The following is a 16,450-nucleotide window of genomic DNA, read 5'->3' as shown; positions in this document are numbered from 1 at the left end:
ATTTTCATGAATTGCATCTACCCTTTACACAACATGAATAAACAAGTTAGAAAATATATGCATGATTTAACAGTACTTTACAATGTCATATAGTTTAAAACATGGGCCAGAAAAGCTCAGCAGTTTTTGATAAGAGCATATTCCAGTTCAAGTAATGTAAAAATGGTATAAATTGATTTGATATTTTTAGGTGTTTGTTATGGAGGGTCTATGACTAATTGTACCTTAAATTTCTAAACCATAACATTTTTGAAACACATAACAACAACAACAACAACATTTATTTATATAGCACATTTGAATACAAATAATGCAGATCAAAGTGCTTTATATGATGAAGAAAGAGAAAAAAGACAAATAAGAATTCAAATTAAGGAACACTAATTAACATAGAATAAAAGTAAGGTCCAATGGCCAGGGAGACCAGGAAAAAAAACTCCAGACGGCTGGAGAAAAAAATAAAATCTGCAGAGGTTCCAGGCCACGGGAACGTCCAACCCCCCTAGGCATTCTACCTAATATAAATGACCTCAATCAGTCCTCATAGCATTCAGGGTTCTCATGGAAGAACTTGATGATGACGGTCATGTGGACTTCTGGCCTTTAATCCATCAATGTAGGGGCATCACGGTGCTCTGATCAGGTAGTGGTGGTGCAGGCCGCCACCCCAGAAAAACGGAAAAAGAACAGAAGAGAAAGTAGGGGTTAGTATGGATTTTGAATATGAATACCATGAATAATAATGATTAATACTGTAATTGAATAAAGAGCATAAGGATTAAACTAAGATGAAACTATGAGAAAGCCATGTTAAAGTAGTGTGTTTTCAGCAGTTTTTTGAAAGTGCTCCAGTGTATTAGGCGAATTCCTATCGGTCAGCTATTCCATATGTTAGGTGCATAACAGCAGAAAGCGGCCTCACCACTTCTTTTAAGTTTAGCTCTTGGAATTCTAAGCAGACACTCATTTGAATATCTAAGGTTACGATTTGGAGTGTAAGGTGTAAGCCATTCCGAAATATAAGATGGAGTGAGATTATTTAAGGCTTTGTAAACTTTAAGCAGGATTTTAAAGTCAATTCTAAATAACACAGGTAACCAATGTAGTGACATCAAAACTGGAGAGATGTGCTTGGATTTTCTTTTCCTAGTTAAGATTCTAGCAGCTGCATTCTGCACTAGTTGCAATCGATTTACGAGTCCCACCCATTGACTAAGGTGATTTCTAAGAATACTGTGATCAATGGTATCAAATACGGCACTCAGATCTAAGAGGATGAGAACAGATAAACGGCCTCTGTCTGCATTTACCCGCAAGTCATTTACTACTTTAACGAGTGCAGTTTCTGTACTGTGATTTGTTCTGAAACCGACTGAAACCTTTTCAAGAATAGCAGGTTTATTGAGGTGGTCATTAAGCTGCATAATGACTGCCTTCTCTAGAATTTTACTTAAGAAAACAGGTTAGAAATACGTAAAAAAATTTCAAAAGCAGAGGTGTCAAGATTATTTTTCTTGAGCAGGGGTTTAACTACAGCATTCTTAAGACAGTCTGGGAAGACCCCCGTATCTAATGACGAGTTTACTATGTCAAGAATACTATTAATTAGTACGCCCGATACTTCTTTGAAAAAACTTGTTGGTATTGGGTCGTGGACGCAGGTGGAGGGTCTCAGATGAGAAATTATTTTATATAAATCAGGTAAATCAGGGGTGATTAGCATTGTTATTTATAATTCTAGAGAAATAACAGCGCCCCTCAAGACGGACTATGTTGTTGCATTCTGTTATTTTAACCTTTAATATATTTTATACTGGACAGTCAGTTTAGTTTTTCTGCATTCACGCTCAGCTCTCCAGCATGTTCTCTTCAGATCAGACACTCTTTGGGTCTTCCACAGTATAACAGTACAGTACTAGAAGATTTTTTAACTATCTTTTCAGGTGTGACTATGTCAGCAGCAGCTGTCACCTTAATATTAAAATTTTCCACCGTACTATTTACATTATTCTCACTATTGTAGTAAGCACTACAAACAGACTGGTTGCTTAGAATGTTTGTAAATTATGAAGCTGCTGATGAATCAAAGAAGCGTTTTTTAACAATATGCTTCTCGTAAATATTTTCTATCATTATTTCTCTATTAAATAGTAACAGAAAATGGTCTGATAGACCAATATCAATGATCAGCTTCACATCAACTTTTAGTCCTTTAGTAATTACTAAGTCTAACGTATGACCTGCGTTATGTGTAGGCTGACTAATGTGCTGGTTCAAATCAAGAGTCCAGAAGGTTCGTGAATTCTTTTACTTTCGGGTCACATTAATTATTGATATGAAAGTTAAAGTCACTGACTATTAGGAGTGTGTCATAGTTCGTAATTACAATTAACACCAAGTCTGAGAATTCCTATTGTACACGGATAATACTAAAAACTGAGAAACTCCACAAATAACAAAGGCAAGATACCCAAAGGACTTGAATTTACTAAAACTGACATCTTTACACTTTAACCGGCCTGAGTAAATGTTTGCTAAACCACCACCTTTCTTACCTTGGCGATCCGCATGAGCATAGCAGTAATTTGGAGGTACAGATTCGATTAAAACAGCCGCACCATCAGAGCTAAGCTACGTTTCACTTAGTGCAATAAAATCAATTTTCCTATCACTGATAAGATCATTGATGGAAAACGTCTTGTTGGTTAATGCTCTAACATTTAATAGAACCATATTTAATGTTTTGGAAGAGCAGAACCGAATAGTATGTGCGTTATGGGTATTTGAGATAGAAATTAAGTTATTTTTATTAGCGCCACTCTGTGCGTATTTTTTTATTAATCTATAATCTGTTTTTATAGTTTTATAGCATTGTTCATATAGAGGTGTAATTGTAATTAAATTATTTGTATTTATGCCTTACTGCCTAGATTTTTTACATGCACTGAGGTTAGTTATTAGAGTGTTAATGCAGTGCACTTTTGAGGAAGGTTTTCTTACTGAATTATCACAAGCATTACGGAAAGTGTTAGAAGTAAAAATAGAGAGTCAAGAGACATTAGCGATATTTTCTAAGTGGACCCGGGCGCCGAAGAAACATGGCCTCTCCCAGAAGGGGTCCCAGTTGTCTATGAACCCGATGTTTTGACTTTCGCAGAAGCCTTTCAGCCAGATGTTTAACGCTAGCAGACGACTGTAATACTCGTTCGATCTTCTAACAAAAGGTAGGGGACCCGAGATGAAAATTCTTGAGGCCAGGGTCCTCTCCTTCATGGCTTTAATTAGTGCTGCGAAGTCCGCCTTGAGAATCTTTGACTGTCGGTGTCTCATGTCGTTAACCCCGGTGTGTATAACAGTGGATCCCACTGCCCTGTTCTTGTGCTTCTCGAAGACTGTCAGTGCATATCTCATAACATCTTGGACACAAGTACCGGGAAAACAAGAGACAAAAGATTTCTGATTAGGGCATGCGATGTTTAGGTTTTGTACGATTGAATCACCAATCACAAATACATCACCCGGGGTTGAAGGCAAATTAGGGGCGTGGAGAGGGTCAAACCAGTTCTGGGTAGAGATGCTTGCCTGTGCCGATAGAGGTGTTCTGTACCTTAAATCCACGCCTGAAACAGCTGAAACAGGTCAAGTTCTTCATCGTTGGCATCATCGCTCTGACGACGAGGTGCGGGGGTGGAACACACTTGACCTTGAAAGTGAGCGGCACAGCGTGGAGTCGATGTTACTGAGCCACAATTTGCTGTGATGATTTCAGATGTCGGGGAGGATTTTTCTAGGAGGCGAACCTTCATATCCCTCAGGTGCCTCCGTCTGGACAGGAGTTTCTGGATCTGGATCTCAAGAGCCTGGAGTTTATCGACGACACGGTTCATCTTCCCGTTGGTCATTGTTTGCTTCTGCTTCATGCCCAAAGAGTTATTATCAATTTCTCATGGTAAACTTGTTGACTAATTCAGACCATGATGGAGAGCAGGTCTGGAGTTTTGGTGATAAATGATCATGTCAGGGAAATGATGAATCATTATTATGCACAGATAATTCAGTCATGAGGTTGTTTGCAGTGTACTGTACAATGTACTGTAAATCATATATAGTTTAAATGTATATATTTGTTCACTGTACACTTGTAGGTTGACTCTTACATAATTCAATTCCGCTTTTCTAGATAATTTTCTGGATTTCTAGATAAATGACTTTTTTTTCATAGTTAACTTATCTCAAAGCAGCAGGAGATGTGAACTGTTGTACAAGTGGGTAGGCATTGGAAATGTGTTTTCCCAACAGGAGCAGCAGTTAGACAAGTGAAACAGGAATTCTACAAAGTAGTTGAAGTTGTCTCTTTCAAATGTAAATTTGAAACAGTAAACTAAATCCATAATTGAAATGGCACAGAATGTTTTAGGCTGGATGTGTTTGTTTGTAAATTCGCCAATACTTTTCAGTGGGAGATTTTCAAAATTCAGGACTTTGTGCAGCATGCTGTATTCAAGATATTTGATCAAAGAATAAGTGACCCAACTATCAACAAAATTGTTTCTCTGTGGAACAAGTTGTTTTCTATGGGCAGAAAGGCAGATTGCAGTAGGTACTTTTTAAATTATATGTGAATACCCCTAAAAGTTACTCAAACCGCAAACCACAAATAAGTAATAAGTAATTCCACCTACTGAGTAAATCAGTTGGTTTAAGTACCATAAAGCATTTGTGCACATAACTAATGGCATCGCCCTAATGTAGGACTCTGAATTTCCTGCTTTTTAGCTGGATCCATTTTATTTTGGCAGAAGGTTTGGATATTACATTTTTGATAACTATTCTAAGACTTGCAAGTAATAATTTTATTGTATTACATGCACTATGCACAATGACACGAGACAAACATGACTTGATTAAAGGGGCTCTATACAAATCATTAAAACAACAGTTTATTCTAACCCAAATTAAATTATCGTCAAGACCTTGAAACTATTCTCCTAAACCGCTTATTCATGGCAGGATCACAGAATAGCTGGAGTCTATCCCAGCAGTCATTAGGTGCAAGGCAGGAACACACCCCTAACAGGGCTCCAATGAAATAGTAATCATTTTTAAAAATATTAGAGAAAGCATATGAGATAAGTACTTGGGTGGGTCCCGAACTGTTGTGTCATCTATTCTCCAGCCTCATACAGTATGTCAGAGTCTTTCTATTTCTAGACATACATTCTAAGCGCAACTCAAGAATTTGGCATATGTACAAGCTACATAAACAAATCTGCCAAACCTCTTCAAAATCTGCAAGACTACAATATAATATTACTTTACCTCATTACTTAAGTATAAACATTAGTTGTTACTGCCATAAAACATGCAACATCAATGAAACCCTTAACTTCTTAATATTTGTAATCATAATATGAGACAATCAATAACAAGATTGCACAAGTCCAAATAAACAAGATGTATCATTAGAATTACATAGTAGATACAAGGAAAATTAAAAGTTTAAACTGTAATGCTTCTTATGTCTAATAATTAGCATTCTGGGTGCTATTTCTTTGTATTGTAAGTAGGACCTATTTAAATATTACAGAGCAGCCCGGTAGAATATTACATTAAATATACTACTAAAGAAGTTTTGGCTCTCAAGGTTTGCTAGACGTTAAATGTAAATGTTTATTTCCAAATAAAGTGTCCAATGCTGTAAAATTGTGCATAAGTAAGATAGCACATAACACTGGGCATGCACATTTCTAATCTAAAGTAGCTGGCAGTATCTTTTCTGGAAAACAAAAATACTTACTGCTGTTTTGCCTTGTATCTCTGTCTCTCTAGAAGATAGCATGCACATTTCTGCTCGTGTTGCTTATATATTGTCCACACTCACTCACCTACATTCTCAAGATACAGTTTCTGCTGAAGATTTTGCTCTGCTGTGTCGCTGCCTAGGTGTTTGGCTTATTTACCAGCCATCTTATTCAGTCAGCTAAGCTAAATAGCAGTGCCCCCTCACTCACTGGCAAGACAGCTCCTAATTTGCAAAGCTGTGCTTCCATGTGTGTGATGGCAGGCTTCCTTTTTCTGAGCCTTGGTCCATGTACACTCCTCAGCTTTTACACGTGTCCCCTTCCGTGGATCATAGATCATTGGGTTATCCTGAGGAATTCACAAAGTAGAATTCACTGCAATGCTTACTGCAAATTTTGTCTTTCATGTCACAGAGTAGATAAAGGAAGATCTCATTCACTCAGCAGATTAAACAGCCTCTAAACTGCGATGTCATCACACTTCCATGTGTGTGACATCAGGCAAGTTCTTTCAAAAGCCCCGCTCCTGCATGCACTTTGATGGTTATAGATGTGTAAAGCAGAGTGGTCCCTGAGAAGGTTTATATAGCAAGTGAAGTTTTAGAGATGGCTTCACAACTTGTTAGCTGCACTATATCATCCACCTCACATTATGTTCACAGGAGGCTCAAAGTAATCAGTTTAAATGAAGATGTGTTTAATAGACACTAATGGAAACTTTTTCTGCTGGTCATGCACTTTTTCTTCTATGAATCAAGGTTTAGTTTCTAATTTAAGATTTTGTTATTGCTGTTTTGACTGTTGACATTATGGTCTTAGCATATGGGAATGATTAAAGATATGTGCAGCATTTGTCACCCACTGTTAAATTTAATGGCAGTATTTTTGAAAGACATATACTGTATTAGTAGAACAAAATCTTCAGAAATGAAAATAATCCAGAGGAAACCAAGATTCAGCGGGTTGGATAATGGATGGATGGATGGAAACCAAGATGTGCAAACACAAACTGAAGATAAACAGGCCAAAAATGAATTTATTACAAGCTTAATTTAATAAAGAAATGTAAGTAAAACAGTAAAAGAAAAATAAATCCTGCTCCCTTTGTAAATTTTCTGACTTAAATTTAGAATCACATCTGTCTAGTTGGATGGCTCACTCACTTGTCCACCACAAAGTGTTCTATCAAACATTCTCTTTCCCACAGTCCATCTCTCTTTCAGTCTGACATTAGTTTGCATCCAGAAAGTGTCAAAACCTAAATAATGTTGGTGTCTTTTCTGCTAGCCAGTTTTGTTTATCATGGGTGCCACTTTGCTAGATTAACGACCCGAAATGAGTATCTGTGACATCATGGAATTGTAGATATTACAGCCTCTGAACTGCAACTTCAATATTTCCTATTCATCCAAGTTTGTGGGGAAAAAAAATTAGATTAGTGAGTGTGTATTTTGTGAGTTTTAATGGTTAATGATTCTAGTGCAATGATTTCTGACTGTGATTTATGGTTCTGTCTTCGGTTTTAAGAATTGTGTTACTGACTTCCTGTTTATGAATATTACCTGGGCCTCATTTCACTTCTTATCTCCTGATCCTTACATAAAACTTTTGCTGCCTTTTCATTTGAGAGCAGCACAGTTCTGGTGTCAGAAACACTTTTGTAAATCTGGGGATCTTTCTTTGGTGTATAGACAGCCATTGAACCGCAGATGGCAATGTTCCCTTTCTGCCATCTGTTGGTCAGAGTGAGTTATCCAGACTTCCTCCTTAGTGCCCCATGATCTTTCTTTTACAACTTTCCTTGAACTAATTACATACAATAACTCTTTAAATTAATTTGCACAATGCCCTAATGATTCCCTTCTTTTTGTTCTATCTCATGCCAGTGTCATCCTGTGGCCTTTGTCCTCTTGCAGAGTATTTCTTGTCTTGCAACCCCTTATACTACTAGTGAAAAATTACAGCATATACTTAAACTTAAGAATATGTTTGGTTTTTCCATGGATATGTTTTCCATACTCCTCTATAAGATTGTTAGTTACAAATATACTTAGATCGGGTAACTAAAATGAAAGTGAAACTGATCCTAAAATATTTTGTACTAGTGGAACACAAGGACCTACAGATATAAACAACAGTAAACTCTCCGCCTATTGCTTACAAATGTAAGGTCTTGCTCTTGAAGGTGAATTTTGAACATGTATGTGCTGTGCGACTGTACCTTAAATAAAATAAACTTTTCTGCCCACAAGTAAAGTTCCCACCGGGTAGCCACTAACTACTTTCTTTAAACTTTTGGAACCTATCAGGTCATAATCTTTTGATTAAGGTCAAGATCAAGATTCTATCTCTATTAGTATCCAAGTAATCACATGACAGATGAACAGACATTAGCATTTTATATATACTCTAGGAGGCATTGCAGCACTCTAAATCCCATGCTCAAGTGCTGGGTTCAAATAAACATTTTATTATAAATATAAATAATAATATAAAATAAATCCTTACAAAGCCTTACAAGCACCACATACTTCTATGTTCTCTTTCTTTATCCCTCTTCCTACACTCCTCACCAAAGGGAGCTTCTTGTATCCTCCACACCCGACTCAAACTCTTCTGGGTCAGGCAGAGCGTTTCCTTTTATCTAAGACCGGGATTACTTCTGGTGCTAGGACGTGGTCTGTAGGAAATACTTCCAGGTCATGCAGAAGTCCCACGAAGTAGGGATTGCTGATCCCTGCAGAATGCCTTGATGGCTCCCACGGGGCTGCATCATAGGACTACGGTTCCCAGCATACACTGTCCTTAGTGCCAGGTACAGATGTTCAGTTCCTTGCCGCCCAGGAGAGCAGTGTACCAACTTTTCTACAGGCATGGCCAGCCATCCTCCTGGCTACTCAATATCTTGACTTCCCACCCATGTAAGGAAACATATACCTTCACAGCTGGGAAATGATCCTATGCCTGCCATTCATCACAATATATGTAGATAGATTCAGTGATGAGCCCCGTCTGATGGCTTTGAAAGAACTGATATAAGGAACTTGCCACCCTGTAAATTTATAAACTAGCCATTCAGTTGGTTCAGCAAGAAGAAAAGGTTGCATATTCTTTAACATTTTTTATGTTATATTTTGATTTAACACATAAACCTGCTTCCAATTTGCAGAATATTGTTTGACTGTGTTTTCTATGGTTTTAGTAGTCTGGTACTAATTACCACTTATTGTTCTAAAAAAATGGGATGTTATGGTGCTACCTTATCTGAAGTTGTATAAGAAAGTTAAGAACGTTTCACTTTTTCCTTTAAAGATGGATACCCCAAAGAAGAAATTGTATATCTGTGGAAGAAAAGCTCTGTTGAAGTTGGAGACACAAGATCTTGGAGATTGTATCAATTCTCCTTTGTGGGACTGAGGAACACAAGTGAAGTTGTGAAAACCACGTCAGGTATTTCAACAGTTTTGACACTTTTGCTGTGTTATAGAATCAACAAAATGAAAAGAACGAAATGTCTCAGCTACCGGATTACTGGGGGTTGGTATCTTAAGGTAACTGAAGTAGTCAAAGGCTACAGGAAGCTACGTATAAGACAGTGTCATTTCAGAGGTCATTCAAAATGATGAGCTTACTCAACAAGTGGATGACTTGTTTTAAAATGGCAATAAAGAGATCTGTTTGTGTCGTAGTAGAGGACTCGGTATATGTCTCTTGTCCTCTCCATCGAGGGCCTGTCTGGTTGCTTTTCATGGGTAGACTTCTTTAGAGCAATTGAGATCCTACTATTTCCTTTTCAGGTTAACTTGTTTGCCTCTGAACTACCTTATGATGGTGTTACTCTGTGAAGGTCACTATTTAAAATAAAAAATGATTAATTAATGGAGACTACAAGCTGCTCTACTAGGACTATTATCTGTACTAAAGTATTGTGGAATTTGTAGCATATTGCATTTACTTTTCATGTTTAGTTATCACCTTTTAATCAAACAGATAGTTAAACAGTCTAAATGTTATAATTGTATGTGGTTAGTTAGTGTCTTTTCAGTGTTAGGCACCCAAATCCATCACCCTGTTTAAGGTCGGTTCCTTTATCGGTCCCTCAAATTCACCCACATCCGGAGCATTACTGAAACAGCCAACGATAATGGAAAGAAACCTCCAGCTACATGACATGATAATAATGATAATATAAAATTTACAAAAGTTAATTATATAATTATATAATTTATATCACAATATAATCATTATATAGTACATTACTTTCTTTTGTTTTATTATGCAGAAGATCAGCTTGAGATGCTAGTCTTTCCTGCAAAAAACTTAAAAAGACATTGCAGTTTTGTACAAATACAAATTCTATACAAATGGAATTTCTACTCTTTGCATTTATGTAAAGCCTTTAGGTTTGTTAGTGGTGTGTTTGTGTGATATTGTTCTGAAAAAACTATTTATAAAAGACCACATTAATGCTCTTTTTACTTGAATGTTTTATGCTTGTTTTTAATATTTCTATGTATACTGCTTAGAAGAAGACTGCAATACTTATTCAATTAACATTCAATGACATGTCTAACATTTCATCATACTACTTCAGTTACAATATTTGTTTTAATCAGTGTAAAACAAGCTTTTGACCAGATTTGACTGTCTTTGCTTTTTATGGTTTACTCTTACCTTTTATAAAAGATTGCTCTACTTGAAGTATTTGCATTTCATGACTAAAATTTTTCTTTAGGTACATTATACACTGTATTGCGGATTGAAAATTGTATCTAAAATGTCAAAACTTTTCTTTGTATCATATCAAGGCTTGACATGACAATCCTAGTCAGAACAAGCCTTACTATCCAGCCTACTAAAGAAAACTTTTACTCTTGTCACACTACTGAAATCAACCTTGAGAGCATAATTATCAAAAGCTTCTTTCTATAGAAATTGATGTTAGTGGACAGTTTCTTTAAAATGTGATTCTGATTAATAAATATCATAATTTTTATGAAATAAAACATCATTTTCAGTATCTTGTTAACCTTGAAGGTGTATAGCATTTCAACATTCATTGATCAAAAGATGTAAAAGTAAAGCCTAATGTTGCTTACTTATAATTTTGTTTATAGTTAAAAGTTTATAAAAGCTCTGTGGTGCATCTTTTCCTTTGGTGCACTAAACATGTGCTTATTTTGCTTAATGGTAAATCCAGGGCTACCTTATTATAATCAACATAGACTGTGGAAAGTAGCAGCATGCGTTCATTAAATTGTATCATAAAGTTATTTTCTGATGTCAGTGCAGAATAATTGTCATTGATTCTATAGAACTTCATTTTTCTAGTTTTTCACATCTCTTCATTTATTTTAGTCGTTCACTTATTCAACATTTGTAAACGGCATACAAGCTTTCATTTTCCAAGAAAGGAATGTAAGTTGCTTCTCCATGTACAGTTGAGGAAGGACTGACACACTGAAACAAGCAGCTGATTAATGGTACTGGAAAAGACTGTTTATTGACCTTTTGAGAAAGAACCCTGATCATCTCCTACTGTTAGCCTTGAGAGATGCCGCTTTTCATATTCAAGTTAAGATTGATGTCCTCATGAGCCTTCGTGCCACACCAGCCATCTTCTTTCCTTTGTTGGCTCCCATGGTGCACCGTTTATCACACCTCCTTTTAAGTTTCTTCAGCATGCATGTCTCTACCCCAACCAGCAGGATTTATAAAATTGTAATCACTGAAACAAACACACTATCGGTTGTTGACTATAAAGCTGCGCGGTTTTTGCCTTTGTTTTTATCTTCACAGTTGCACTGGCATATGCTTTGCTATATTAGAAGAACAAGTAACAAAGGTTGCTTCCTGATATGCTCAACCACACTAAAATGATTTATGAAAATGTCAGTCAGTTGACAAACTTCAACCAGTGTCTCATTTCTACTGGTTTACCTCACGCCACTATTTGTATTATATTATTGTGAATACCCGTAATACAAAGTTATTTTAAAATCAGTGGGCAGAATGGCACAGTGGTTAGCACTGGTGTCTCATAAATCTAGCTATACCTGTACTTGAATTGCATGCCTGTTTCTTTTCTGTATGGAATTTGTACATTCTCCTTCTGTTTTTTTGCCAGGATTACTCTTGTTTTCCTCCCTTATCCTCAAAAACTGTTATGATAATTTGCAATACCAGACTGACCTCAAGTGATTGTGCATTTGTATGCGAGTGGTGCTTGCAATTGTCTAACAAACTGTCCAGGCCTATTTTCTGCCTTGCACCCAGGACTGAATTAAGCAGGTTTGAAAATGCTGTATGATTTTAAAATCCCAGTTTATGGTAGCTTGATTTATTTTTAAATATTTCTCTAGTCTAGTCACGACAGCATATGTAAATTCTCAGTGGGAAACACTCTTCACATATGCAGTCCCACGGAGAGCACATTGTTTAATAAGCTGGTCACTGTTGAGATATTTTAGAATCTGCCACCATCTGTCTATGATTATTTCTTGATTTGTGTCCAGTGCTGCAGGGATAGGTACTGACTCCTCATGACCCTGAAATGGATAACTAGGTCAGAAAATGAATGTATGTGATGAGCCATTACGTTTTTTAAGAGGAAAATACAATACCATAATCAATACCAATAAGTTGGAGTTTTATAGTCATCTTTATGATCGCCTATCAAAATAACCTGCCAAGTGATTATCTTCAGGTTGTTAAATAAATAAAACAAAATATACACTGACTGTATTAACATTTATTGTTATTTTTATGTAAGTTATAAAAGGATTAAAAGGGCTGCAACACTTCATGTTAAGTTTAGTTGTGTTTTGAAGGGCTTATTAAGAATAAATCCTCAGGGAGGCCCTTAGCTAACAATGTGACAGAAAGTGATGTGATGATATGGCTGATTCTAAGGCTATAAATATCTACTCTGCTCACTTTTAGACACATTTGAATATTCAGCATGCAGAAATACTGAGATATTCTCTGCTTGGGGTGAAAAACTGTCCCTTGTTACCCTAGGGTAAATTAATTACTGGGGCTTATGGTATCTCTCTGTTAAAACCTTTTACAGCACCCATCTTCTGGAATAAAGGGAAGAACTAGCAATAAAGTAGTGAGTCATGTTAAAAAACTGGCAGTATGCCAGCCATCATGAAGCAATCCTCTCATACAAGTGCAGATGTCTTTAAACGCAAACGAATTATAATAGCAGCAGCGGCATGAAAACACATTAAACATTAATAGAGTTTTGCACCAAGTTTCTATTCAGCTTCTAGATTAACACACCTTTACTGAAATATAAAGACGTATACAGACATGATGCATCAACATTAGTGTTATTTTATTAAGAAAACAAGGAAAAATGAAAATGACTTTCTAATAATCAGCAAACATATTAATATTATTTGTGACTAGAACTAGCTGTTAAACAGAAATAGCTCTTCATGACTCACCTGTCAAAAATAAAAGAAAAAAAAATCAAAAAACACAAACACATCTCTGAAGTCACCTAGAAAATATAGCACTTGCACATAAAATCCATGATAGACCATCAACCATGCTTGAAAATAGAGTTAGAGCAGAAATCCTAATTGTAGAGCCCACAAGGACTTGCCACGCTCACCTGATGTCATATAATCAGTGTGTTGAATCCCTACCTACAAGAACTAGCTGTTGTGGTATATGGCCGGCAGTTTATTCCGGCCAATACCCCCACGCCGCTGGATGGAGTCCTCTCTGCAACATGAAGGTGCCCCGAATTCCAGCAGGGCATCATGGACCTTGGAGTTTTTCTTCACAGCTCCATTGGATACCATGGGGGCCGCCAGGGGACGCTGCAGGGAGGAACAAGGAATTGTATTTTCTAGATAGCCCGGAAGTACTCCCTAATCCAAGCTGAAGAAAAGAAGGAGTTTTCACCTGATCCGGAAGTGTTATGAAATCATGTGGACTGAGGGACAGAAGCTCTTCCGGGTCAAGGACTATAAAAGGACTGTGAGAGATCCCAACAGGAGAGCCAAGTTGGGAGGAAGGGTGACGGAGCTGCTGGGAGTGGAAGATTGTGTGTATTGTATTGATTATTGATTTATTATTGTGTTTAGTGGAGGTGTAGGTGCTTTGGGCACATAATTGAAATAATAAATTAATTTCTTGGACTTTTACCTGGTGTCTGACGTGTGGTCTGAGGGTTCAGGAGTCGACAGCACCCCCTACCTGTTACACTGTTTATGAGCACTGCAACACAACAGTGCTGTAAAACAAAAGAGCCAAAAATAGCACAAAATATGTGATCTCAAAATGCTTAAAAACCACAACATAAAAAGCATAAAAAGATTCAAATTGCTAGAGAATAGTAAATTGGTACATCGAACTGAACCAGTCTTTCTTCACAAAGAAAAAGAATTGATAATCTTACCATTTTACTGGACCAGCATTTATAGGAAAAAGTCACATTCTGGTATATATAATACTGTGATGTCAAGACACCATCATGCATCCTGCAAATGAATCAAATATTGCCAGAAACAAAGCAAAAGTATACAAATTATAAGAAATCGACAACATAGGTCAAAAATATCAATCATTTCACTCACCTGACACAGTAAGTACGTCCTCCATCAGTTGAAGGCAACTTTGGAATGGTGTGCTCCAGCTTCCCTTGTTGCAGTTTTGGTTGTAAATGTTGAAATCAATGCAGGAATGGAAATCTCTGTTGCAGATGTCACACTTATGGGTGGTCTCAGCTCTGTCTGTAGAGCAGTGTTGTCTTCTGTGGGCTCACATTTCCACCTCTTCTTTCTGTAGTGTTTCTTCTCCAGATTTGAGGTGCTGCTTTAAGATACCTCTCCACTTTGAACAATTAGCTGCAAGTTCTTTCCAGGACACTGTGCTAATATCCAATGGCTTCATATCCCGCTTATAGGTATGCCTGTAGTTCAGCTAAGAGTGGCCAGCTGTTCTTTTGCCTGACACTAGCTGGTCATAGAGGATATCTTTGGGGATGCGACCATTACCCATGTGGCAGACGAAACCAAGCCAGTGCAGTCTGTGTTGCCTGAGCAGGGTGTACATGCTGGATATTCAAGCACAGAACAGAACCACCTAAGTGTTGGTCACTTTGTCCTCCCAGGAGATGCCAAGGATATGTTAGAAGCATCGCAGGTGGAAGGTGTTAAGTCTCCTGCCTGGCGTATGCTGTCCAGGTCTCGCTGCCATACAGGAGTGTGCTGGTCACACAACCACTGTAGACAGCCATCTTGGTCTTGATTGTCAGTTTGATGTTCTCCCAGATGTGTGTAGTGAGGCAGGCTAAAGTTGTTGTGGCCTTCCTGAAGCATTTGTCGATTTCATCATCCAGGGAGTGGTTGTTGCTGATGGTGGAGCTCAGGTTGGTGAACTCGTAGCTGTCAATGGTGATGATTGGAGGTGCCTCAACATCTTACCCCATTACATTGGTTTGTTTCAAACTGGTGGTCAAATCGAAGTCCTTTCAGCCTTGAACAAACCAATCCATCAGGCACTGGAGGTCCCTGCTGTGAATGGGTTCTGACTACTGCATCATCAGCAAACAGCATTTCTCTGATGATGGACTTACACACTTTGGTTTTGGCTCTAAGGTAGGCTAGGGCTAGGCAGCCTGCAGTCTGATCTAGTGTGTAGGTAATGCCTTCCTTCGCAGAGCACCGAGCGTACTTCAGAAGCACAGTGAAGAAAATGTAGTGACGGAGCAAGGACACAGCCTTGCTTCACTCTACTGAAGATCTCAAAAGGATCAGAGGTGCTTCTACCGTATTGCACTGTCACCCACATGTTGATGTGGAAGGATTATATCATACGCTACAATCTGGGTGGGCAACCTATCTTCAGACCCACTGCCTAGCACAATATCAATATATAATTTGTAAAACAAGAAAATTTCTTAGTTTCGGAGAATTATTTACCCATATTCAGATGATATTCCTAGATAGTTCACCTATTTATGCAGGTAAACATCCACCTTCAACAATTATCACCATTAAGGAGTCAAACAGGTTAAACAATTATTTTTATTTATTTATTTTTCTTTAATTGCTAGGAAAGTATTTTCTGCATTACCTTTCAAGTGAGCATGGAAAGATGAAAAAATGTAAAAACTGAACTGAAAATCAAATGTTCAAGCCACAGACATTTAAATTCTCAGCTCATATCGGTCAGATAGAAAATAATCAAAACATCAAATAAATATAATCATCTTAGTACTGGCATTTTATTCTGTTTATTTCAAACTTCTTTCTATCTCAAATATGAATTAAATTAGTTTGGTTTTAGAAAATAGTCACAATGGTTGAAAAGCATTACACACAAATACCCAGTCGTATTTAGAACATGTTTTGCTTTTGAAAATGTCAGTGTGTAATGTGTTTCTGTATGAATTAATCAGCCTTTAATATGTTATTCATGGGATAAAGAGAATGGTCTTCATATAAAATAGAAAATAATTACTGAAATGTTTAAGCTTAATTATGGAGGAGATCAGTTGCCATTGAATGCTAGTATATTCCATCTAGTCTAGTGCAAGTTAAGCTAAAAGAGTTTGGTCTATACAGAGCTTTTTTTTTTTTTTGCATATTTTACACCATCATTTTCTTTCTCACTGTTTTTCAGCCGAT

General features: G+C 37.2%; 1 protein-coding gene across 2 annotated transcripts in view; it reads left to right on the top strand.

Moving 5' to 3' along the window:
- The window catches only part of gabrg2 (gamma-aminobutyric acid type A receptor subunit gamma2), a 167,148-nt gene that overhangs the window by 97,113 nt on the left and 53,585 nt on the right, over positions 1-16,450 (top strand). For both annotated transcript variants that reach the window (XM_039774767.1, XM_039774766.1), the window contains exon 6: positions 9,114-9,251. In XM_039774767.1, the coding sequence (XP_039630701.1) occupies positions 9,114-9,251 (138 nt within the window). The remainder of the gene's footprint in view (positions 1-9,113; positions 9,252-16,450) is intronic.

Source organism: Polypterus senegalus, chromosome 13, assembly GCF_016835505.1.
Source record: "Polypterus senegalus isolate Bchr_013 chromosome 13, ASM1683550v1, whole genome shotgun sequence".
Classification (NCBI taxonomy): domain Eukaryota; kingdom Metazoa; phylum Chordata; class Cladistia; order Polypteriformes; family Polypteridae; genus Polypterus; species Polypterus senegalus.
Note: the sequence above shows the minus strand (reverse complement) of the source record. Positions and strands in the feature narration are given on the sequence as shown.